Source organism: Microcebus murinus, chromosome 4, assembly GCF_040939455.1.
Source record: "Microcebus murinus isolate Inina chromosome 4, M.murinus_Inina_mat1.0, whole genome shotgun sequence".
NCBI lineage: Eukaryota > Metazoa > Chordata > Mammalia > Primates > Cheirogaleidae > Microcebus > Microcebus murinus.
The window spans coordinates 63179588-63205898 of NC_134107.1; the positions used below are offsets into that span (position 1 = coordinate 63179588).

At 49.5% G+C, this 26311-nt stretch overlaps 1 protein-coding gene across 1 annotated transcript; it reads right to left on the minus strand.

Annotated features, from left to right (window-relative positions):
* Positions 1-3470: 3470 nt before the first annotated feature.
* KCTD21 (potassium channel tetramerization domain containing 21) lies at positions 3471-26204 on the minus strand. The gene is made up of 2 exons (XM_012744527.3): positions 26135-26204; positions 3471-6508 (listed from the first exon to the last, which is right to left on the minus strand). The coding sequence occupies exon 2, from the start codon at positions 6476-6478 to the stop codon at positions 5696-5698; it is 783 nt and encodes a 260-aa protein (XP_012599981.1). The 5' UTR covers positions 6479-6508; positions 26135-26204; the 3' UTR covers positions 3471-5695.
* Positions 26205-26311: the final 107 nt, after the last annotated feature.

The window sequence follows — 26311 nt, forward strand, 5'->3', positions numbered from 1 at the left end:
CTAGCGCATAGTAGGCCCTAGCCTCGGCTAATATTAGATTGATTGAATATCATTAATTCAAGTTAAGTGGCCAAGTTGAAGTGGGAACCCAGTCTGAATCCTCCTTTGGGATTATTTCCTCCCAACTGTGAGGCCAAGGACAGAACCAGGCTTCAAAGCACCAGGACTCTGGTCCAGGCTTTTCCACTGACATTCCAGGTGACCTTGAGCAAATTACTTCACTGTCCTTGACCTGAAACCCTCCTCATCAAAATGCAGCAAGGTAGAGTTGGTCTCTACCAGCTTGAAGTGTCTTCTTGCCAGAGAAGGATGGTAGCCTGATCTTCCCACCCATAGAGACAGGCAAACAGAGACCCAAAAATCCCTTGATCGGGCTGCCATGGGGACTTCTGGCTAGCAACTGGCCCCTAGTGTCTTCTCCCACCCTTTCACCCTGTGAACATGAACTCGTGAACATACCACTCAGTGATGGAGAAGCCCTGTGGTTTCTATATTTTCCAGTGTGAAATGCTGGACTGTATTAAGTGCTGCTGGGCATAAAATGGCCAGGCAAAGTGGAATACTCCAATGGCATATCACACCAGTAATGCTCCCATGAGTGTAAACGGACAGCTGGGGTGAGGGGGCGGTTCACTCCATGGAAACATGGCTCTCCTCACCGCCTTAGAAAAGAAGCCAGATTAGACAAACTGAGCCCCCCACCCAGCCTCCTGCCCCACTATTCCTGAGCAGAGAGAGGTTCTCCCTTATTTGGCTGCTAAGAGAGAGGGAACCTGTAGGGGACTGTCAGAATGTGACATTTGTTGGCTATTTTTTGGCATAGAATCTGGAAATGTGCTAGAAGGAGACTTATGACTGATCATCAAAGGTGAAGAGGAAAAAGAACTGGCTCTGAGTAGAGCAGAGCAGGTCCAAACTCTGCTGCTCTCAATGACTTCATCCATGAAAAGGCGATGAAATACCAGCCTTGCCTACCTCAAAAGGTGATTACAAGGATTGAGGGAGAGAATGCAGGGACAGCTGCCTGCATGTGTGACAGAGCTCTCCCGAAGCAGGTGCCACATCTCATGCTCTATGTCCCCAGCCCTCAGCGCACTGCCTCCGAAGGGAAGGTGCTCGGTTCACATCTGTGGAATAAGTGACTAAACTCCACTGCTTTACCTACAAGGAAAGAGGTCCAGAGAGGCGGAAGGACTTGGCCTGGTCAACCGCCAGGGAGGGAAGAGTGAAGGCTGGACCCCAGTAACCCTAACTCCCAGGCCACTCTGTCCCATACACTGCCATGTGCGTGCAACATTTGGAAAAGCCCTCTTTACACTTTGGAGCTTTTCTTCTTCTCCGTGGCCCTGTGGTTACGGACTGCAGCCCTAGAGGATTTCAAATGTGTCTCATCTGGGCCTTTACCCAACTTTTTAGTAAAAGGGAACCTTGGCTTTGGGTGGAAGGGCCTGGCATAAGGAAGAGAACAGGCTAGAACACTCTAGGGCTGCCAGCTAACTGGGAACTGCTGACAAAGGCTTTGGAATTCTGTGTATACTGGGGGGTGGCAGGGAAGCTGGCAGGAAATGGGACCAGGGAAGGGGGTGGCAAGGGTCAGAGACACCAGGCTGTGTATGCACTTCTTGCCTCTGAGAGTGAGAGCCAGAAAGAACCACCTCAAAGCTTGTTTTGCAGTCCTTTGTATTGGGTGATCTTGGGTCATTCGGTGATTCTCTGGCTTCCACAGGTTGATGTTGTTCCTCAGGGTCCCCTTTGGTCCTTGTGATCCAGGCTGGGGTAAGTGTGTCACCACACTGTTTCCACAGCTCTGCTGGTGCCACACTGTCCCAAAGGTTCTGAAGGAGACTGAAGTCTCTGGGCTGTCTGGGCAGATGGAGCTGCCAGAGCCAGGACCCTGCAGGGCCTGGAAGCGGGCCCGGCCCCTCCCTTTGATGGCCCTGTTATCAAGGTTGTTTCGCTCTGAGAGATGATCCCAGGCCTCATTTCCCTGCCAACTGCCCCCATCAGCCTGAGCCCCCTGGGACACAGGCAGGCACAGGCGGTCAGTGTGAAGAGACTGCAATTCAGGACAGGGATGGGCTGGTGCTCTGGCCACATGAGCCAAGACATTGGCCCAAGGCTGACCGTGGCTAAGCCCATGTTCACAATAGAGTATTTCAGGAGTAATCTATAAAAGGAAGCTGCAGTTTGGGGTAAATAAGTTACACAAATGCTATATAATTTAGGCTGCATGGCGGCTTACAAAACAGAATGGCTGCATCCCGGGCTCCAAAGACTGAGGTGTGGACAGGGGGATCTTGGCCACTCCCGCACTGGGCGCTCTGGCCCAAAGGCAGAACAGGGTCATGAGGCTCAGCCCTTCATAAAAGGGGAAAGGGCCTTTGGAGGTCCTGAGGGTGTGAGATCACGGAGTGGTCTGAGGTGGTGGCTGCTGCTGGCCCCCAAGCATGCGGGAACCCTGTTTTGTGGCAGGCCTCGTGACGTGGTCATACCAAGGTGCCTTACGGTTCCCCTGAGCACCTGTTCCGACCATCCCTCTGCGTGCATGGCCCACACCTAGAGCAGGAACAGAGAGCTAGCAAGTGCTGTGTGCCTGACATTCCCCTTCAGCTGGATGGAGCCCCGGGCTGTATACAAAAGGCTAAACTGAGTCCGGGTGAGATCACCACTGGGTCTCACTCAGGGCAGTGAGGGGCTCACAAGAAGCACACTCTGCCTCCCAGTTCTCTCCACTCTGACTCACTGGAGCGCTGGGACGGCACCGCTGCACTGCTTGGTGTTTGCTCCCTTTCTCACATTTTTGCTAAGCAGATGGCTGAACTCACCTAAGTTAGATGTGGGTGCGATGAGATTGCCTCGAACGTACAACCTGTTGCTCCCCTTGTGCTGCGGATATGCGTGAGTGCACACCCTTCCTTGATCACCCTCCCTGGCTGGCTGCCAGCTCTTGCTGTTCCCTGCACCTGTGGTGCCCTCCTTGCTTATTCTGTCAAAAAATCCAACCTACCCAAAGGCACAGCTTGACCCTCCACAAAGCCCTTTGTGAGGCTCTTTCCCGAAGTTCCCACAGCACACTGTGTGAAGCCCTAACCTTTTCCCAGGCGAATGTAGCTGAACCTATTTGTGGCTGTTCCCACCCTCAGAGCCTGCACACCTAGTGCCCTGAAAGAGCTGGTTAAACTGGAACTCTCCGTTCTTGGCACGAGAGTCCACCGTTACCACCTCCTGTAAGAGCGAGCATTTACTGAGCTCCTATGTGGCACGCCTAGCTAGGAATTTTCACACACACCAACGCATTTAAGTTGTATGACCCAGGAGGAGGGGGAATGTTACCCAATGAAGAAACAAATCAGAGAGGCTCAGTGACTTGTCTAAGGTCACAGAGCAAGAAATGTAGCCAGGATTCAAACCTGAGCCAGGCTGACTTAAGACTGGTGTCTTTCTCCCCCTTATAAGCAGACGCAAAATGGTAACAGTCATTTAACATTTATACTGTATTCTCACATACATTATTTCATTTGATCCTCACAACAGTCCTGTGAGGTAGGTACGGTTACATATTACTGTTATGCCCATTTCACAGATGAAGAAACGGAGGTGGCTCAGTGAGGTGAGTGACTTGCACAAAGCCACACATGGCCTGTTAGTGGCTTCACAGGTTCTGTAATTTCCCTAAAGTCAAGCTGCTTGAATTAGGAAGCACCACAAGATGGTGAAAGTAGTTTTATGGAAAGAAAAAAGGGCAGTGATGATTTATGACATTTCTTCTTTGAATTGTTTGTTGTAGTCACAGCTTTTGTTGCCTGGTCTAACTGGGTTTTCCTTGAGGGGCTTTTCCAAGTTATGTTGGCCTGGTGGCCTGGGACAGCTGTCACAAAGACTCCTGAGTCCCAATGTAGCGGAGGGAAAGGCTTTAATGCCTGAGGGACCTGGCCCTGCCCACAGCCCAGCACACAAGCCCCCTACTCACAGGGTATAACTGTGGGAAGCTCCTTCCGTGGGTGACTGTGTCACCCGGCTTCCCTGGCTTTGCCTGAGGGCCGCTGCCCGGTGGGGAAGACTGCAGGACTCCCAAGGCCACACTCCAGGGGTGAATCATAACATGCAGTTTGGAGGCCTGCATGGCTCATCACCTGATAGGAAGTAGTGGCTTAGGGCTGCTTGTCCTGGATGGCACCCCAAGGGGACCCACGGGCTAGTCACAGCTAGACACAGTATTACAGGGGAAGGCTGCCTCCCTGAGAGTGGTGTCTTAGGGGCTGGACACTCAATCCAGGGGCAGCGTTATGGTTCGGACCACTCCTGGGCTCCTCGCTGCACACTGCCCGCGGAGATCCTGTCTCTTTCCTCTGGACCTTCTCAGGGGCTTCCAACAGACGGTGGTCAGAGGGCATGTGGAGCCATGGTGGGCAGGGAAGGTGGGTGAAGTGGGGTCACAAACAAGGTGAAGCTGTAACAAAAGGGGACTGACTGACAGGAGATGGAAACGAGCCAACTTTGATTCTGAAGACTGATCCCAAAGGGGAATCCGAATTCTGAGTAACGATATCTTCAGAATAAGCATCTGGCCTCTTAGGATGACTATTCTGAAAGTGAAGATACCGATTTACATGAGAAAGAAGGTCCAGCACATGGAAGAGGCAGGACAGATTTTGGCTCAATATAAAGAAGAACTTTCTAACAGTCAGCACCATCCCACCATGACAGGAACCGGCCTGGGGAAGGTGAGCTTCCTGTCACCAGATGTACACAAGCAGGCACAGGTGACCGCTTGAAGGTACTCAGGGAGAGGTGCTGACCCCCACATGTGCTGGGGTGTGCTTGGGACAGGGGAGGACCAAGGAATTCTTGAATTATTTTCCAACCCTGAGAATCCATAATACATTTGCTTACAATGACCTGTTTCAATGATACCTCAAATTTTTGGGAAAAGGATTATGAAAGTCAGGCAACAGGCTGGATTCTAAAGCATGTCAGACTGGTTCCAGATGCTTTCAAATCTTCACAGGGACAGCAGCCCACTCCTGAAGCCAGGAATGCTTAGATTCGGCCCTGTTGAGGGAACATCCCCACGTCCAGAACCCTGCCTGGATACCCCCTCCTCTGGATCATGACACAGCTCAGCTCTCTCTCCCAGTGAGGACACTAACAGAGCCCTGAGAACACTCTGCATTCCAAACACGGTTGCCCCTGGGCAAACCAGTCCAAGGTTCTGGATGCAACCGGGGGAGGGAAGAGCAGGTGTGATGGGCACCACTGGGCTCTTCATGTTCTGGGAGACCAAAGGGAGCCTCTTGTTCTTGTCCCATGCCCTCTCCAGGGGCCTTTCACAGATGGGTAAATGCGGCACTGGCTAGTGGTGCAGACAGAGAGGGCCCCCATAAGAAAACTGCTGCTCCTTTGTCCCGGCCAGAAAGTCCTCCTGTAGCCTCCTTTAGCACACATCAGCTGACTCTTCACTTGTCATAATAAACTGCCCATCTCCAGCTCAGAATGGCAAGAAAAAAGGTGGTTCTGCTCGGAGGACATGTGAATTCCGAAAGGTGGACTTCATCACGGAGGAATCAAGTCCTGCTATGCAGTTAGTACAGATTAGTATGGTACCCTGCCTCACGCTACTGGCGAGACACTCTCCAAGACCATGGCTGACATAAGCTTCTTGGGACTTTCCCTCTCCAGTGTTGCTGGGGTCCCTTTACCTGTACCGTATTAATCGAATAATCTTATTGTTCATAAAATCTAGAGCATGTGGGTGAGAAGAATCGATGCAGAAGCCATCACTCAGCGCGATTTTCAGTACCTCCTCCACGAAGACCTGGAAGCTGTTGATCTGCTTGTTGGCGGGCACCACCCAGAGCCTCCTGAGGTTCTGCTTGGTGTACTCCTCCTCCGGCAGGCCCTCCACATTGGCCACCCAGTCCAGAGTCAGGTGGTTAGGGTCCTGCAAGTGGCTGGTGATGGAGGAGAGGTTGCCATTAGAGCAGTAGAAGAGCTTGGAGCCAAGGAGCTTGAGGAAGAGGCAGGAGGTGCTAAAGATGTTGGCGTTGAAGACCTCCATGCTGGAGGACGAGAGGCTGTAGATCTGGGGCGCCTCCCGCACAGTGAAGTGGACCGTTTGCACACGCTGGTTCAGAGTGATGTTGAGCATGGCATTCTTCTCGGCCTTGGAGAGCTCCACCTCCTTCTCTTGCAGGGCCTCAATCAGGGGCTGCACCTGGTAGAAGTCGGCCTCCCTGCGGAGCAGGCCCATCTCCTGGAAGTCCTCGGGCAGGTCCAGGTGGGAGGTCCGCAGGAAGTTGAGGATGTAGCGGAACACTTTGCCATCACGGTCAATGAAGCAGTTGCCCTGGCTGTCCCTCTTGGTGGGCATCTTCCCGCTGAACATGGCACCCAGCATGGAGTCGGGGAAGCTGGTCAGGGTGGCCAGTGAGGTGGTGTAGAGCTTCCCCCCGACGTTCAGCGTGATGGGGTCGGACATGGCAGGAGGCTGGGGTGCTGGGAAGTAGTCCTAGAGAGGGAGACAAGTGCGAAATGACTATTATTCAACCATATCTGGGTAGTCACGGTTCTTAACTCTTTATTGTAGATCAAGCCTATTCTCCTTGGGGTTGAAATGAATTAATATCTGATCAATGGGTGATGATCGCTACACTGTATACAGCACAATAGATTCACTAAGGAGTTAAAAAAAAAAGAAAGAAAACAAAAAAAATCCAAAGCCTGGGTCCCACCCCCTAGAGATTCTATTTCTATTGGTCTGGAACATGGCCCTAGCACTGGTATTTTTAAAGGGCTCCTTAGTAATCTAAATGTTCAGTTAGAATAGAGAACCCTTGGTCTACAGGAAGAAAGGAAAATGTGCCTGGACTGAAAGCTATGCTGCGTGTTTTTACAAAGATTTGCTTACAGAGTAGCTGTATCATCTTTGACATGGACAATACCATCATCCATCCCTGCTGTGCAGAGGAGGAAAACTGTGCCAGGATTCATGCCCCTTGCTCAGAGAGGTGAAGTGCCTTGTCAGGATTCAAACTCAGATCCCTTTATACAAAAGAAAGATGTGTAAATTCTTACTTGCAAAAGATTGGTACACTCTACCTACCTAACAATTATTCTGAAAATCTCAAGGTGTGGCCAGGAAAGCAGGTGCTCCAGGCCCAGGGCTCCTTCTGTTGTACCAATGCTGCCTCTGAATTTAATTCTTCTTCTCAATGAATGGCTGTGTTAGTGCCATTTCCATCTATTTAGCAGGCCCTGATGGGTCACTCAGCTCTCTGGGTTCCAAACAGCAGTCCTTTCGAGATGCTCACTGCTCTCGGGCCAACTTTCCTTGCAATGAATACGTTCTTGGTTCCCGGTGGGCTGTCCTTGCCTGTCGTGATGGCACCCTAACCTTCTCTGAGACTGGCAGCAAGGTCAGGGCTAATGCCAGGCTCTGCCCAAAGCACCCTCCTAAGGGCACTCTACCCACTCCTTACCACAGCCCCCACTGATCCCAGCTGCCAGTGTCTGCGGCTGGTAAGTCTCCTTCAACAAAGGTTCTAGAAAGCAGGGGATATACCCTCTCAGCTTCCAACACGATACTTTCCCAAGAGCCAACTTGCAGAAAGGATTCAGCAGTCCTTCCTTAGAGTGGCAGGTGGGCACACCAAGAGGAATTGCTGCCCTTGAGGCTGGTGGGGGAGACAAGAGACACTGAAGGCTCAGTGACAAGACGGACATACCAACAGCTGTGGGAACAGGTCAGGAATGAATCCTGGCACATCAAGAATCATCGTGCCAAGGATGCTTACTGTCCAGATGGGGAAACAGAGGCCAGAGAGGGGGACTTCCCCAGAGTCACCCAGCAGAGGTGGCAAGCACTTCTCAACATGTCTGCCTTCTGAAGAAGCTGACTGCACTGAGACCCCTTTTTCCCCAGAGGATGGGGGCCATGCCAGCTGTGGGAGATGCCCAGCTGCCCTGCTCAACTCTCTGGCATGGGGACCCTGGCAATTCCTTCCCAGTCAAAAGGGGCACTTTGATGCTGCAGAAAGGCATTAACCATCTGGAGTGTCTAAAGAGAAATGCGCCCGTGATGAAGTTACAAAGGCTCGTCAGCAGAAGCCTGGAGCAGATGGGCTGCGAGACAGAGGGAGGCCCAGCAGGGAGGGCGGCGAACTGCAGGGAGGGGGCTGCTGGAGCACAGACTGGCCTCGGGAGCTGGAGCCGCAGCTGGGTGGGGTGCTGGGGCACAGGGCGGACCTGGCCAGTTCTCTCTCCAGAGGACCCAGGCAGAAGCTAGACTCAGAAGCGTGTCACCCCCTTACTTATTCCAGAATCTTCTTTTTCCTCCCTGCTTCCTCTTCCCAGGACTCTAGTCTCCTCCAACCCCTTTTCTTTCTGAATAGTAATGTGCATATTCTAGTTTTCAGTCTCTCTTTCTCCTTAAACCTCTGCCCTCTCCCAACACTGGGTGCCTCAGGCCCAGTCTCCGTGAAGCGCTCAGCTTCACACAAAGGGCAGGATGGGGTGCCAGGGAGGCTGGGCTGTGTGGGCAGACCCACACCTCCTCTGTGCATCGGTGCTGACTGCTCAGAGCATTGCTGCAGTGGGAGGCGGTCAGTAGCTATAGGGCACCCCCCGGACCCTTGGGTGGGTGCCCAAACTCTTATTTCTCTGCTGGCAAAAGCAAGAGCACCTGCTTTCTTGCCCCTACCACAGCATCGTGGCTCCCAGTCATTTGTGTGGGGAGAGCAGCACAGGGTTACACAGGCAGTTGGGGCAGAGGCTGGCCAGGGGGCTCTGCGGTGTTCTCTCCATATCTACTGAGTCACAGAGCTCAGTCCTCCAAGCCCCTCTTTTCTAGTCACAGGGCCACTGTGTCCATCATCATAAGTCCACAGGCCCTACTGTGAAATGACACGACTCGAGGGGCAGGAACTGGCACCCCTGGGGGCTGAGGAGCATATGAGTGTGGTGGAGGGTTTGTAGTCAGGTAGTGAGGAACGAACACCTATGAGCTACAGCCCCCCATGTGTACCCAGCTGCCTCCTGGCCACCTCCACCTGGATATCTACAGGTACCAGAAGCCTAACACAGAATTCCTCTGCCCCAAACCTGCTGTGAGCTCTTCGCAGCCACTCAACTGCCTGGGCCCAAGACTGGGGAGGCAGCCCTGACTTCTCAGCCCTACGCTTTGTCTTGACTGTGTCTGCTGGAACCCATCCTATAGCTATTCCCAGAGCTCAGGCTCATCCCCACTCCCTCTACACCCTACATCCTCACTCAGCTCCCTTCGGCCCACCTTCCATTTCGATCTGCAGACTGACCTTCCTGAAGCCTACTCCCTGCCCCGACCACCTTGCTCTTCCCCTCTCATCTCTAACCCTGCCCTCCATGCACTGCAGGCTCTGATACTCCAGATGCCACTGAGTTTCCCTCACGTTGTCACCTGCTCTACTTTTGCTCTCTCTATACCACCACCCTTTCTACCCTCTCCACCTTCTCTGCTGTCTACTTTTCAGGCCCAGCCTATGAGTCACTGCCTCTGTAAGGTGTCCCCAGATCACCACTAGGTCAACAGATCTCCTCTTAGGCTCCCTGGTGCCATGCAGCATTCACCATTCCATCGTGCAGGGATCTGCTGTGCACATGGCCCTCCTCCCTGGCTTTATCATGGTGCAGATCACTGGGCACCCATATGGGGGAATAAAGGAACCTGGATCCATCTTTTGCACCATATATGGAAAATTAACTCAAAATAGGTCACAGACTAAGTGTAAAATCTAAAACCGTGTAACATCTAGGAGGAAATCTTTGTGACTTTGGGTTAGGCAAAGATTTCCTGGATAGGACTCTACTATCCAGTGACAAACCATGAAACAATTGATAAGCTAGACTTCATCCAAATGAAAAACTGCTCTTTAAAAGACACTTAAGAAAATGAAAGAATAAGACACAGACTGAGAGAAAATATTTGCAGAACACCTATCAGATGTTAATGAGAATATATAAAGAACTCCCAAAACTCAGTAAGAAAACAACCCAAGTAAAAAATGGGAAAAGACCCAACAAATACTCTACCAAAGAAGACTAACAATCACATGAAAAGATGCCCCACATTGTTAGTCATTAGAGTATGAAAATTAAAACCACAATTAGATATTACTACATTAAAATGACTCATAAAAAATCTGACAATACTAAATGCTGATGAGTGCACGCAGAGCAACAGAAACTCTCATATGTTGCTGGTGAGAATAAAAATCGTATAATCACCGTGGAAAATAGTTTGGCATACAATTACCACCTGACCCACAGTGATCCCACTCCTAGATGTTTATCCCAGAGAAATGGAGACATGTCCATGCAAAAATTTGTATGCGAGTGCTTATAGCAGCTTTATTCATAATTGCCCAAACGCGGAAACAACTAAAATGTAAATAAATTGTGGTAAATTCATACAATGGAATATGACTCAGCAATATAAAGGAACTAACTACTAACACACACCAGCACACGGATGACTTTCAAAAGCACAATGTTGGCCGGGTGCTGTGGCTCACGCCTGTAATCCTAGCTCTTGGGAGGCCGAGGCGGGCGGATTGCTCAAGGTCAGGAGTTCAAAACCAGCCTGAGCAAGAGCGAGACCCCGTCTCTACTATAAATAGAAAGAAATTAATTGGCCAACTGATATATATATAAAAAATTAGCCGGGCATGGTGGCGCATGCCTGTAGTCCCAGCAACTCGGGAGGCTGAGGCAGGAGGATCGCTTGAGCCCAGGAGTTTGAGGTTGCTGTGAGCTAGGCTGACGCCACGGCACTCACTCTAGCCTGGACAACAAAGCGAGACTCTGTCTCAAAAAAAAAAAAAAAAAAAAAAAAAAAAAAGCACAATGTTAAGCGAAGCCACAGAAGGTTAGGTGCTACATGATTCTACATGTATAACATTGTGGAAAAGGCAAAGCTGTAGAGACAGAAATCAGATCAGTGGTCTTCTGGGGCCTGGGTTGGGGGATAAGAGACTGGCTACAAATAAGCACAAGTCAATATTGTGGAGTGATGGAAGTATTCTCTATCTTGATGCAGTGGTGGTCAAATGTCTGTATAAAGATTGTCAAAATTCATATAACAGCATACCTGGAAAGGGTAAATTTTACTGTATGTAAATGATGCCTCCATAAACTAGAAAAAATGAAGGTTGTGTCCTATTCGTAAGTCATGAGGTCAATACAGTGAGTGGATTGTGATCAGCCATATATATTGTTCTGAAACTTTGTTTTAGTTATGTGAGTATGGACTGGTATAAATGATATAAAATGTATCTTCATATTAGGGGTTGTGATGAAATTTTTTTAAAAACCACTGCCTAGTTTGTGAGCTCTCTGAAAGCAATCACATGTCTCACGTCTGCGTATTCACTGCCTAGCGCACAGTGGGTGCTGGTGGTATGGGGGCCGGGCAGCAGGGAGGGGCTGTGTGATACTGTGATATAATAAGAAATATTTATTGGGTCTTTGTTCCCAGCTCTTGGCCAGGGCACCTAAAACCCTTGTAATTTCTTAAGTGATAAGAGCTATGGGAGTATCTTTTGTTATAATAATTGGTTTTGTCCCCAGTTCCAGAAATAAAGGTGAAAGGAACATCTTGTTATTCATAACAAGCACCTTTCAACCACATCTGAGTTTATGTTAATGACATGACTTTTGGAGAGTCCCTAAGGATGGGAGCTGGTTGCCAGAGGAACCAACCATGTGACCAGAGGGTTGGAATTTCACTCTCACCTCTACCCCCTCACCTCCAGGGAGGGAGAGGGACAAGAAATTGACTTGATCACCAATGGCCAGTGATTTAATCAATCATATCTGCATAATGAGGCCTCCACAAAACCCCAACATGATGAAGTTCTGAGAGTTTCCAAGTTCGTGAACACATGGAGGTGCCAGGAGGGTGGCAGGCCTCAAGAGAGCATGGAAGCTGGGGGCCCCTTCCCCCATATCCTACTCTATGCATTTCTTCCATCTGGCTGTTCCTTTCATAATAAACTGGTAGGTAATCTAGTGAGTGAACTGTTTTCCTGAGTTCTGTGAGCTGTTCTAGCTTATTAAACTTGAGGAGAGGGTGGTAGCAACCTCCAATTTATAGCCAGTCAGTCAGAAGCACAGGCGACAACCAAGACTTGCAATTGGCATGTGAAGTGGGTGGCAGTCCTGTGGGACTGAGCCTTTAACCTGTGGGGCTCTGTGCTAACTGCAGGTAGACAGCGTCAGAACTGCAGTGAGGTGCCCCGCACATTTGGTGTCAGAGTACTGACGTGAGAGTAAATGAAATAGTTTTTTTTTTTTTTTTGACAGGGAGGGAGCACATATTTACTGAGCCTTTTACTACATCCAAGGCCTTCACACTCATCGGCCCTTTTCATCCTCACAGCAGTCCTACAAAGTAGGCATCATGCTCCCTCATTTGGCAGATGAGGAAACTGAGACTCGGAAAGACTGGTGACTTGCCCAGGACGCACAGCCAGTGAGTGGAGAGCTCATTCTCTCCCACAGCTGCTGAGGCTTGTGATAACCACAAAAAGCTTTAAGAGCTTCAAAAAGTTTGAAAGCCCTTGAAGCAGCTTTTCCAAATACTGATGTGCAGCTTGCCTGGCAAGACCACACCGCCTGCTTCCACCATGCTTCACAAACAGTCTGTGGCATTTTATTGATTTTTAACAAAAATATATAGAAAAGTATGGAGAATAATATACTATTGTGCTAAATGCTGACTATCCATTACCTCAAAGTATTCACAACCACACTGTGAGATAGCTACTGTTGGGGCTCAGGACACACCACCCCAAGATATGACTGCAGGGGATCAGAATATACTACCTTAAAATATACCTCTTTGGCATATTGATTATTCTGAGTTATTTTGAGAAACTGCAGACACAGAAGTAGCTCTGAAAAGCTGCTCTTTGTAAAGGAAATTTATATGTATAAGGTAACTTTTCAGCCTGGTGCAGTGGCTCAAATCTGTAATCCTAGCACTCTGGGAGGCCAAGGAAGGGAGGATCACTTGAGCTCAGGAGTTTGAGACCAGCCTGAGCAAGAGTGTGAACCCATCTCTACTAAAAATAAAAACAAATTAGCGGGGTGTGGTGGTGCGTGCCTGCAGTCCTAGCAACTTGGGAGGCTGAGGCAGGAGGATCGCTTGAGCCCAGGAGTGTGAGGTTGTAGTGAGCTGTGATGATGCCACTCACTGCAGTCTACCCAGGGCAACAGAGCAAGACCCTGTCTCAAACAAAAACAAAACAAAACAAAACCCAAAACAAAAAAGCCCAAAAAACTTTTCATTAGTAAAGGTATCTGTACCAGAAGAAAGCTGCTCTGAAACAAATGTTATCACCTGAGAGACTTATCTGCATAACAAGGCAAGTTTTATTCACCACACAGTTTCGCCCCTCACCCTCCCACAGTTTGTCTCCACCTCTCTCCCTGAGCCTCTCTTCCTTTCTGTAGCTCAGGATGCTACAGAAACTTCAAATATCTGGCCCTTCTTTGAGTCTCATGTCATTGTGTGACTCCATGAATTAAAATGGTTTTTATCCTGTTAATTGGTCTTATGTCAATTTAATCTGTAGCCCAGCCAAAGAAGCCCCCATATTATCATCTCCATTGTATAGACACTGAGGCCCAGAAAGGGTAAGAGACTGCCCAAGCTTGCACAGCCAGTCACTGGAGGGGGCGGGATCTTAGCCCAGGTCTGAGCCCAACACCTCTGCTCATTCGCCTTCCCTGTGGGGCCCCAGTATGAGCAAGAGATGTGCACCGCCCCCCCTTATTCCCTGTCCTGACCAGACTGGGGTTGTCCACGGCTGGCCTGGGGTCTGCCCACTCACATGTGAGGATGGGGGACGGACTCCAGGATGGCCCAGAGGCCCTCCAGAGCTGGCACAGGGCAAGTGCACTGAGAGGTCTGAACCTTTCTACTTCAATAGCAACTCCTGATGTCTAAAGATAAAGCAGCAAAACACAAAAAGCAAGGTTTTTAGAAGCCAGATTCGAAAAGGCGAATGGGCATGAAACTGAACCAAGAAATAGAAGATAAAAGAAATGCCACTGCTGTGTCTGAAGGAATAATTTATCTTAAGCAGAGACTTTCCAAGCGGTAAATCTGAAGTTCTGGTCTGCGCCTGAAAGGCCCAAACTAGCCTAAAGGCCCAAACTAGCCTAACCAGCTTTTCGCTTCTGTAACTATGCTTGCTCATAGGTAATTAAGACCCCTACCCCTCCCTTTTTCTTTATCTTTTCCCGTAAGTGTCCCTTGCAAGTTCTCGGAATTGGGTAGTGGTCCTGCAACTGGTTGTGCAACATGGAGCTACTGGAATTTCCCCACCCTAAACTCCCCGGCCACCTGCGTGTGGTCTCGCCCCATAAAAACCCTAAGCTTGAGAGCTTCGGGGCGGCAGCCTCCCCATCTTGGTGATGCTGTTTAGCCCCTGCGCGCGCTGGAAATAAATCCTCTTGCTCTCTTGCATCAAGCCTCTGGACTCTGAGTCTTTTTGGGCGGTCGTCTCTCTCTCCCAAACGGGCTGTACATTTCTACGGCCCAACATTTGGGGGCTCGTCCGGGATCGGAGAGGCGACCCCTCTTAAAAAGACCGGTGGCACCAGGCTTGGAGGTAGGCCGACTCCGGAGTTGTCCTTTATGTTTGTCTCTGTGTTGTATGTGATGTGTCAGTTTTGAAGTTTGAATTTGGAACGACAGGGTACTAACTCCGTAAGGAGGAAGTTCCTCTGGACCAAGATAGGGTTCTTGGCGGCCAGAAAAACTGTCGCCCTGGAGGACGCTCCAGGGATTAGGGGTGAGTGACCAAGTGGCCTTGGTCGCTCCATTTGTTTGCCTGCAAGTTGTTGCAGGATTGGGCAAGGTAACCCTAGGGTAAGGTATCGTCCTTTGTCTGTGTTTGTGTGCAAAAGCAAGTGGCTTCAGTGTTTGTCTACTGTCTGTGTTGTTGTCTTTTTCTCTTTAAATTCTCCTTTTTACTCATCCAGGAATTATGGGCCAAGGGAAGAGTACTCCTCTCTCCCTCACCCTGACACATTGGAAGGAAGTACGAGACTGGGCCCACGACCTGTCCGTCATCATCCGGAAGGGCGCCTGGCAGACGTTTTGTGCCTCTGAGTGGCCCTCCTTTGGCGTGGGGTGGCCCTCAGATGAAACTTTTAACCTTTCTGTTATTTCTGCAGTGAAAAAGAAAATCTTTGCACCGCACCCCCAAGGACACCTGAATCAAGGTCCCTATATCATTGTCTGGCAGGACCTCACCCAAAACCCTCCTTCTTGGGTAAAGATGCCGGTGCCTCAGCCTTCTCTCGCCCTAGTGGCCCAGATGGCTCCATCAGATCCAGCTCGGTGACCTCTACCCCTAACTGATCCCCAGGCAGAATCCCTCCTCCTGGAATCTCCCCCACCCTATGTCCCCCAGTCGCAGGCGCAGGCAGCCCGGCCAGGGCTGGGGACAGCCCAGCCCACGGCCCCTATGGTTGAGGGTCCGGCCCAAGGCACTAGGAGTAGGAGAGGGTTGTCTTCGGATTCCATTGTCGCCTGCCCCCTACGCCCAGTGCCAGTTCCCAACTCTGGGCCAGGGTTGGATGACAACACAGCTCCCCTCCAGCTCCTCCAATATTGGCCCTTTTCCACAGCTGATCTCTATAATTGAAAATCTCAAAACTCGAACTTCTCCCAGAATCTGAGAGACCTAATTAATCTTTTAGACTCTGTTCTTTTCACTCATCAGCCCACCTGGGATGACTGCCAGCAGCTGCTTAAGGTGCTCTTCACAACGGAGGAAAGAGAAAGGATTCAGGGGGAGGCGCGGAAGCTGGTTCCGGGGAGGACGGCGGACCTACTACAAACCCGCGAACCATCGACCTAACTTTTCCCCTTGAACAGCCGCTTTGGGACTACAATGAGGCTGAAGGTAGGGAGCGTCTCCGGGTCTACCGCCAGACTCTGATGGCCGGTCTCCGTATGGCGGCGCGAAAGCCGACCAATTTGGCCAAGGTAGGAGATGTTTGTCAGGGGCCAGAGAGCCCGGCAGCATACTTAGAGAGGATCATGGAGGCCTTCCGGCAGTACACCCCATAGATCCCACTATGGAAGAGAGCAAGGCAGCTGTTCTGATGGCGTTTGTCAATCAGGCGGCCCCCGACAGTAGGCACAAGGTGCAGAGAATAGATAGATTGGGCGAGAAGACTCTGCAGGACCTGTTAGAAGTGGCGGAGAAGGTCTATAACAATAGGGAGACGCTAGAAGAGAAGTTAGAGAGGATCAGGATAGAAAATAGGAAATTCCAAGCTGGAAAAGCACGGAAAGCAAACAGAGAGATGGCTAAAATCCTGCTAGCCGCCACAAGAGGGGGGCAGATAGGGTCAGAGGATAGGGAAAGGCCCCGGCGGGAAAGGCTAGGAAGGATCAATGTGCCAATTGCAAAGAGCATAGACATTGGGCCTGAGAGTGCCCCAAAAGAAAGAGGGGCGAAGACTTGAAGGTCCTGAAAAAGTCACGGTTGCAGGACAGGTGATAGACGAATAGGGAAGATGGGGTTTGGTCCCCCTCCCCAAACCTAGGGTAACTTTGCAAGTGAAGGGGAACCCAGTCAGCTTCCTCATAGATACAGGAGCAGAACATTCGGTACTAATGGAAGACACAGGAAAATTGTCCAGTAAGACCAGCTGGGTGCAGGGGGCAACAGGAGCCAAACTATATCGGTGGACCACGTGGCAGAGATTGGATTTGGGTTCAAGATAAACTTGCCTACCCTGTTCAATGAGGCCCTCCATGATGACCTTGGGTTTTCGAAAAAGGCTCGACCTCTGTATGAAGGGCGTAAGGCGGGGCGAGCATGGGAGTGGACTGTGAAAATGGAAGACACTTTTCAGGCCCTGAGGGCAGCCATGCTAGAAGCCCCGGCCCTAGCACTCCCTGATCCTCCCAAAGAGTTTCACCTGTTCATAGATGAGAAGAGGGGAAATAGTCAAGGGAGTACTCACGCAGGCCCTGGGACCCTGGAAGAGACTGGTGGCGTACTTGTCAAAAAAAAACTAGATTCGGTGGTGGTGAAGTGGCCAGTGTGTTTGCGAATTATCGCGGCCAGGGCCCTGTTGGTCAAAGACGCTGATAAGCTCACCCTAGGGCAGTGGCTGCAGATCACCACCCCGCACGCCATAGAGGGGGTTCTGAAGCAGCCACCGGGACGGTGGATCACAAATGCGAGGCTGACTCATTACCAAGGGCTTTTGCTGGACGCACCCCGCATCGAGTTCCGGGCCCCTGCCGCCTTAAATCGGCTACGCTTCTGCCAACCCCCGCTGCAGCCGCACCTGAACGAGATTGCCTTGAGATCCTAGCCGAGACCCAGACAACCCGTAGAGACTTGAAGAATCTCCCCCTTCCAGGTAGCGACCTGACCTGGTCACAGACGGAAGCAGTTTCATCCGGGACGGACGCAGGTACGCAGGGGCGGCCATAGTAGATGACCAAGGTAAACTTGTCTGGGCAGCACGCTTTCCACAAGGGACATCTGCTCAGAAGGCAAAACTAATAGCGTTGACGGAGGCTCTTAGCCGGGCCGAGGAAAAAGGCTGACGGTGTACACTGACAGCTGCTTTGCCTTTGGGACCGTGCACATACATAGGGCCCTCTACAGGGAAAGGGGCTTCATCATGGCAGAGAGAAAGGAAATTAAGCACATGCCTGAAATACTCCACCTACTAGAGGCTGTTTTGCTGCCAAAGGCAGTGGCGGTAGTCCATACCCCGGGACACCAGAGCGGGGATTCAGTGGAAGCACGGGGCAATCGCAGAGCGGACGCTGAAGCTAAGAAGGCTGCAGAAGACACTCCGCAGCCAAACATCCTGCACCTTAGCCTGCCACCCCCAGGCATGGGACGGTTGCCTCCTCTGCCAGACTATTCCAGTGTAGATGAGGTCTGGGCCTCAGAGCAGCTACGTGAAGATGGCTGGTTGCGGGACGAAGGGCATTGCCTAATAGTGCCAGAACTCTTAAGACGCCACCTGTTAAAGCACCTGCATCAGACCACACATCTAGGGAAGAAAAAGATGCTGCAACTGCTGGACACTGCTCAACTAAGGTTCAAGTCACAAGGATGGGTTCCAGATGACATCGTCAAAAGTTGCCGAGCCTGTCAGGTCATGCAGCCGGGGAGGACCAGAGGGACCCACGCAGGTACGAGGGAAAGGGGGAGGTAGCCAGGACTATTTTGGGAAGTGGATTTCACAGAGGTCAAGCCTAGAAAATAGGGGTGCTGATATTTACTGGTCATGGTAGATACGTTTTCCAGATGGGTAAAAGCCTTCCCTACAAAAGGAGAAACAGCTTTGACAGTAGCTAAAAAAATATTAGAAAAAATAGTCCCCAGGTATGGACTGCTGGAAGGGATAAGATCAAATAATAGACCTGCGTTTGTCAGGTTAGTCAAGGGCTGGCCCAGGCTATGGGGATAGATTGAAAATTACATTGTGCATATAATCCCCAGAGCTCTGGGCAGGTAGAGCTAATAAATAGAACAATAAAGGAGACCCTGACTAAATTGGCCCTAGAGACTGGCGGAGACTGGGTGACCCTCCTTCCCTTCGCCCTGTTCCGAGCCCGGAACACCCCTTATCACTTGGGTTTAACCCCTTTTGAAATCATGTATGGCACACTCCCTCCTGTAGTTCCTAGAATGAGCCCTGAGGCAGGCTCTGCAACGTGTCCACAGTCAAGTATGGCCGGCCCTCCCTGCTATCTACCGGCCTGACGAGGAGGGTGCCGGACACCGTTTCACCCACACCAGCAGGGGATTGGGTGTGGGTGAAATGGCATAACAACAAAACCCTCAAGCCGAGGTGGAAGGGCCCCTATCAAATTATTCTTATTACCCCCACTGCTCTTAAAGTCGATAGAATAGCAGCGACCTGGCTACACCACTCCCATGTGAGACCTGCTAATAAAAAAAGACCAGGAGCGGTGCCAGGACCAGTGGAAAGCAACTGCAGACCCGAGGAATCCTCTGAAGACCAGACTGACCCGCGTGGCGGCGACAGCCCAGGACTGCTGACCCAGACTTAGACTGGGGTTGTGGCATCTAAAGATTGACTGAGTGACAAACATGGATGGGTCGCGGTGGGGGGTTGGTTATTGTGTTTTGGGGATGTTGTGTTTTTGGTCCAGTATTTTTAAAATAGAGACCTACAGCTGTACTTACTGCCCTAAACCCCCACCAACCCCATAACCTTACATGGGTCTAAAGATTACTGTATAATGGTGTTAATGTTCCCAAAAATAATATAGCACACTGAGGAGACAATGTATGAGAGCATAATAGGGCAAAGAGTCACCAACCTAATTTTTAAAAGAAAAAGAGAGCCCTTCACAGCCATAACCCTGGCTACTCTTTTGGCTTAGGGACAATAGGAGCAGGAACTAGTATCTCTTCTCTGGCAATGCAGCAAAGAGGGTTTAATACTCTGAGGGCAGCTGTTGATCCGAGGTAGTGCTCCAGAACCAGAGGGGGTTAGATCTAGTATTCCTCCAGCAAGGAGGACTGTGTGCTGCCCTCAAAGAAGAACGTTGTTTCTATGCAGACCATACGGGAGTTGTTAGAGAATCTATAGCTAAGGTCAGGGAAGGGCTTGCCCGCCGCAAACGGGAATATAAACGGCAAGCAGGTTGGTTTGAGTCGTGGTTTAACAGTTCCCCCTGGTTAACTCCTTTACTCTCCACTTTGCTAGGGCCCCTGCTTATACTCATCTTGCTCCTAACCTTTGGGCCTTGTATACTCAGCCGACTAGTGACTAGTCTGAGAGCAGGTCGGCGCAGTTCAATTAATGGTTCTACAACGAAACTATCAACCTCTTGCTGGAGATGAAGTCCTGTAGTTTCAAGATTAAAACTTTCCAAAAGAAAAAGGGGGGAATGAAAGGCCCAAACTAGCCTAAAGGCCCAAACTAGCCTAACCAGCTTTTCGCTTCTGTAACTATGCTTGCTCATAGGTAATTAAGACCCCTACCCCTCCCTTTTTCTTTATCTTTTCCCGTAAGTGTCCCTTGCAAGTTCTCGGAATTGGGTAGTGGTCCTGCAACTGGTTGTGCAACATGGAGCTACTGGAATTTCCCCACCCTAAACTCCCCGGCCACCTGTGTGTGGTCTCGCCCCATAAAAACCCTAAGCTTGAGAGCTTCGGGGCGGCAGCCTCCCCATCTTGGTGATGCTGTTTAGCCCCTGCGCGCGCTGGAAATAAATCCTCTTGCTCTCTTGCATCAAGCCTCTGGACTCTGAGTCTTTTTGGGCGGTCGTCTCTCTCTCCCAAACGGGCTGTACATTTCTACGGCCCAACACGCCTCAACTTGAAAAGAACCAGGAAAAAAAAATCTGGCCCTATCTGCATCTCTGAGAAAACCGTTGGTGTCAAACCAACAAAACCAAACCAACAAAACAAAACAAAACCCAGGAGTCTATGCCATGCTGTGCCTCAGACCACCTGACAAGGCAGGGGGGGCCAAGGCACCTGGCGTTGCAGCTGAAATGAGAGGGTGCCCAGCCTGGCACCAGGGGAAGGACAGTTCCAGTCTAGGGCCTGAAAATCACCCTGTTGCATCCTGTTCATCGCGCCACAGAAAACTGAAATCCTTTCAGCATTTTCTGGTTTGGCAAAAAAAAAAAAAAAAAAGAAAACTGAAATCTTTGAGAGGCCAAGTCTTGCCAGGAAGGGCAGCCAAGACGCTGAGTGTTATATACAGTATACTACCTCATTTAAACTCCACAATACTGCTCCAAGGCAAATATTACCTCCATGAGACTAAGCGACGTTAGGTAACTTGCCCAGAGCAGTGGCAGAGCCAGGATTCAAGCCTAGGCCTGTCTGACTGCAAAGTCTGTGTTCTGAGGACACTCCTCTTTGGGCACTGAGCAGCCAAGGCCCGTGGAGTTCTGTCATTTGTCCCCCTCCTACCTTTGACCAGGTGCTCTCACACCTGCCATCTCAATTTGATTCTGACCTACATAAAGACCAGGAGGCAGAGAGAACCAACATTTCCTGAGCACCTACCACATGCCCTAAGCTATGAGGCATCTTCCTGTAGATTATTTAACTAAAATGCCACACTGATGCTGGTTTGAGGTAGGCTTGATTATCATCTCAATTTTTAGGATAAAATTGAAATGCAAAGTGGTGAAGACAGCTGCTTCAGATCACGTAGCTAGAGGTGGCAGAGGCAGAATTCCAAGTGAATCTCTCCAAAGCCTGTGCCCCTTCCAGTAACACAAGCTATGACATTTTACGAAGCATAAATAGAATTTGAATGGAGAACTGTGATGCTTCTGAGAGGAAGACAAAAGATCTTAAACCTGGTCTTCTAATCTAAAATTAATTATAGTTGTTATGCTGTCCTAATCCAAATCCCAGTAGTATTTTTCATATATTAAAAAAAATTAAAATCTTAATTTGGAAGAATTGATGAGAACCCGAAAGAATATTTGAAAAAGAGCAGATATCTCTGTGTAATGTATTACATCAGATCATAAAGCAATGACATTTCAAACTGTGGTATTAAAGCGATGAAAAAGAGAAAGAATTTTGTAATAAATGTGTTGAAAAGACTGATTAGCAATTTAAAAAATATATACTGATCCTTACAACAACTCTTGTGACCCAGGCAGGACAGATCACATGATCTTTATTTCACAGACAACCTAACCCAGACTTAGGATGAATCCCTTATCCAGGGCTTCATGTGCATTCTTGACCTCAGAGTCATGGCCTCTAAGGAGTTCCAGTTTGGACACCTTTCAGAGAACCAGTCTCCTGAAGGTCTTCAGCAGGAAGCTGTACCTAGCCACAGAGGACCCAGGTAACAGCCTGTACATTTATGGAGCCCTAGAGTAGGCCTGGGCTCTTTTCTGTGCAATTTCCTCTTTTCCTACATTACCACCCACTTCCATAATGAATTACATTACTTCTATCATGAAACTACTTCCCAAGCAGTCTACCCTTTTGGCACTATCAGTGGGGACCAGGTGTAACAATAAATCTAAGTAATGATAATTGTCTATCATCTATCATTTCCTAGCTTTGCTCACTCAAAGAGCCCAGAAATGACACTCAGCAGCAATGAGCACACCAGGCCCTGGATCTTGGTTTCTAAATGTTATCTCCTCTAAAACAAACCAGGGCTTCCTGGAGAAATGGATGATTCCAGGACTTTTACAGGGAAAGTTCAAGGTGAGCCTGCAACTTCTTTGCCAGATAGCAAAGAAGCAATCAAAGAATAAATCAAAGAATAATGAGGTTCTGTCAAAAGAACGCAGAAGCTGGCCTGAAGGGACTCCCACTGGCAAAATTTTTAATAATTGGAGTACCAAAAAGAATGATTATAGCACATTGAATTAAAAAAAAAAATCCTGAGTCTATAATGTTACTCCAAAAAGAAAAAAATAGGGAGAAAAGGAGAGGGAGTGAGAACTGAGACAGAAAAAAATTTATTCTATAAAAAAGAATACCAGGTAATCAATATAAAAGGAATGCCAGAATTAGAAAATTACCTATTTGCAACCCTCAGTGTTGCAATTCAGGCAAGGACTATCAGTGGATGTGGAGTGAAAGGTTATCAGGAACACACGATTACAACAGCCTCAAAGAATGACTTCGCAGATTACTTATTAATTACAAGGGGGGGGGAATTTACCCTTACAATGGAGAGATTAGAACCAATAATCAAATTTAGTAATGAGTAGTAAGACCCTGACATCATACACCTCCTGATGTGACACAGTAAGAAGTACACATATTGTCAAAAAATCAAAACCCCCCCCAAAAAAAAAATTCAAAACCAACCTGAATCTAATCACTGATGAACTAATTGAACATATTTAAACAGGTGGAAGGGCTCTATAGTATTTAGATTAAATGAGTTGCTTAAAGAGATATAATCAAATGCAATATGTGAATCTTGACTGGATCTGATTTTAAAAACCAAAAACTAGAGAAAATACTTTTGAGCAAAGTATTCACATATGTGAATGTGAATAATGTGAATAATAATGTGAAAATGTGAATAATGATGGTTATATTAGGTAATACTGACTTATTACTAATTTTCTTAGGCACAACAATGGAATTATGTAGGAGAATGTCATTATTAGGAGACGCATGCTGAAGAACTTAGGGGTCAAGTGTCGAGACATCTGTAACTTACTTTTAAACAATTTGGCTCCAAAATCAAGTGTGTGTGTAAAGCAAAACTGACAAAGTGTGACTTCATGCATCTAGGTGAAGGACTACTTTAATCTTTTCTGTAGGCTTGAAAATTTGTAAAAATTTGTATTTTGAAAGAAGGGAGAAGAAAAGAACACTTCCTTCACATAGGGCCATAGATGTAAACTTCCAGTCAGAATGCCAGAACCTACTAAATAGCCAGACTCAATAAATTACAGATTTACTACTGCTATTAAGAAGCCACTAAAAACTCATAATTTTCTTTTCCAACTGTCAACTGAGTTTTGGAGGGTGAGGTTGCCAACCAGGGCTAACCAAAAATGGCTCACAGAATTGCTGGAGGAGTTAGAATTCAAACCTGGGTGGTCTCTATAGACAGACCCACCCATCACCCAGAGAAACCACACCACTGGGCTTGTGTTCTGTGCTCAGATCCAGGTTGGGAGAAGATGGTGTTCAGGCCTTGTTTTTCCTGCCTCATCCCAAACGCAGAGTCTCTGCTACCACAGCAGGAAAGAAACTCTCATCGTTGCTCACTGGGAATGTTCACAAACAGGGGCCACTTCTGGGCTTCAGAAATGTTGCGGATGGGCAGAAGGAACGACAGAGGCTGTGTGGGGTAGAGGACAGTGCATGGTGTTTGGTGTTACCTGAGCTGTATCGAATCATGCTCTGCCATTTACCAGCTGTATTGCCCTAGGCCAACTCCTGGGCAGATGATCATGAGTCTAACAATAACCACCACCACAACAGTAATAATAATGGCTAACATTTATTGAGCAGTTACTACTATGCCACGCACTTTAGGCATGTTAATCTCTTTTAATCTCACAGATGAAATAGATACTATTGTATCCCTGCTTAATGGACCAACCATGCCAGGTCCTCACCTACCCCTGTAATTTGGCATCTGCCATCCCCTCTGCCTAGATTGCAAAGGAAAATCCCGTTCATCTCCCAGGCCCCTCAGCTGGAATTCATTCCTTCCTTCTGTGCATCTCCAGAGCATTTTACGTTCACTGCTTACCTTAGCCAACTTTACTTAAGTAGATGGGTGCCTGGACCCTCTGTTGGGACTAGGATTGCCTCCCTCTATATCTACAGAAGCAGGAAGAATAGAAGAGGAAAAAATTTCTTCCCCTGTTTAGACAGATCCATTTTCCACACCCCAGACTGACTGTCATCTACCAATTGGAAAATTTATCACCCTCTTCTGGATTTTAAAAACTTTTTATTTTGAAATGCTCTCTTGAATTTTCAGTTTGGAATCTAAGGCTTGGGGCAAAATCCATGTGATCATCTGGAAGTAAATGCAAGGAGAGTTTCCACTGTGCAGGGAATGGACAGAGCATGGCTGGGTAAATTTCAAGAAGATGCTCAGCGTGAATAAGGGGTCTTCCAGTGAACTGGAGACTTCCCCACCTACATCAGCCCACCAGGGTAAGGTCTCTTTGGCTCAGGCCAGGGTACTATGTAGAGGCACTGTCCTACCCCTCCCCTCCCTGACCTCCCTACACCCAACTGCTGAATCTTTAACCCTGTCTTGCCCAGTTCATATCTCCAAGAAGCTCCATTACCACCAAATCCACACAGTAGGAGAGAAAAGTTGCTTCCTACACTCAGCTGACACACAGGGACCCCGGACAGAGCTGGCCATTGGGGCAGAAGAGGAAAGGTGGGCTGGAGGAAGGACAACACTGGACCTGGCATGACCTCCCTCCTTGCACAGCAATGTATTCTTTCACCTGGTGCCCCCCCCCCCAGCAACCATCACCATCCCCCATCCTCTTCCAGAGTTTTCTTTCACCCTCTCAGCTCACTCTCATGCTTCATCTTGTGGTTTTCCTCAGGCACAAGCACCCCACTTCAACTACTTTCTTCCAACTGTCTTCCTGCTCCTCCCAAGAATGATAATTTATAAACATGGGCTTTCAAATCCATCTCCTCACTTCATCCTCACAATACCACAGGAGCGTTGCCTTAGGTTGGCATTTGGAAGGGGTGGGGGAACTGGTCCTGTCAGACATCCTGCAAAGGGCAGGGCATCAAAACTTTGGTTTCTTCCCTGCCACGCACTCCACACTAAACCTCAGTCTCCCTTGAGTGCAGCGGGGGGGGGGGGGAGGGGGGGAGGAAAGTCTTTGCAGCAAGGGGTCCTGAGTGGTTTTGGGCAAGTCACTTCACTTTTCTGAGTCTCACGTTCCTCAGCTGTAAACACATATGGTGACGCCTTTCAGGGCGTGAGAGTTGAATGAGATCTTATACGTGGCGCACTGAGCTCCAGGGATGGGCTCTTTATTTCTAGTCACAAGGAATGGAAAGTGTTCTGGGCATCCACAGGCCCTTGCCCACTCGGCCACCCCTGCCCCACCGCCTCAGCGCCGCCCACCCAGGGCTCTCCAGGCCTAGGAGGGGTCCCTTTCATCCTTGTGTCTCCGCCCTTCCTTCCCCAGTGCTTTTCGGCCCCTCCACCCAATCCAACCCAGGCTGGCCTCGTTGACTTTTCGGCACCCACTCCCGAGCCCTTGAACCCCCTCTGGGACCTGACCCGTGTCCCCTTTCTCACCTAGAGACTCCGCCCCTCCGTGCCCCACCCACCAAAGACTCCGCCCACAGCCCCCGACCCCTATTATCCGGGCTTTTCTAGCACCATTTCCCTCTGGCTCCTCCCACCAGCTCCGCCCCCCTCTTATAGCTCTGCCCCCTCTGGCTCCCCTCTCCCCGGAACGGGTCCCTTCCCCCGCAGGCGTTGCCAACCCCATTTCACAGATGAGAACGGCGAGGCTGAGTAGATGACCTCTCACGCTAGGACAGGTGCGCAGATGGACCCGCATCCCATCACCGGTAGTCCCCGACCCCCGCGCCCCCTGCCGCGCCGCACCCACCTCCTGCCCTCGCTCTGCAGCCTCCCCTCCGCGGGCGGCCAGCGCAGCTGTGCGAGGCGGGCGGAGGGCCGGAGCCCGGCCCAGGGGCGTGGCGGCCCGCGGCCCACGCGCTGCGCCCTGGGACTTGTAGTTTACCCTGGGCCCTTTGCGGCTCGGCGCCCGGAGCGCGAACTCCAT

Coding starts and splice junctions, on each gene's coding strand:
- KCTD21 (XM_012744527.3), bottom strand. CDS start 6,478: ATGTCCGACCCCATCACGCTGAACGTCGGGGGGAAGCTCTACACCACC.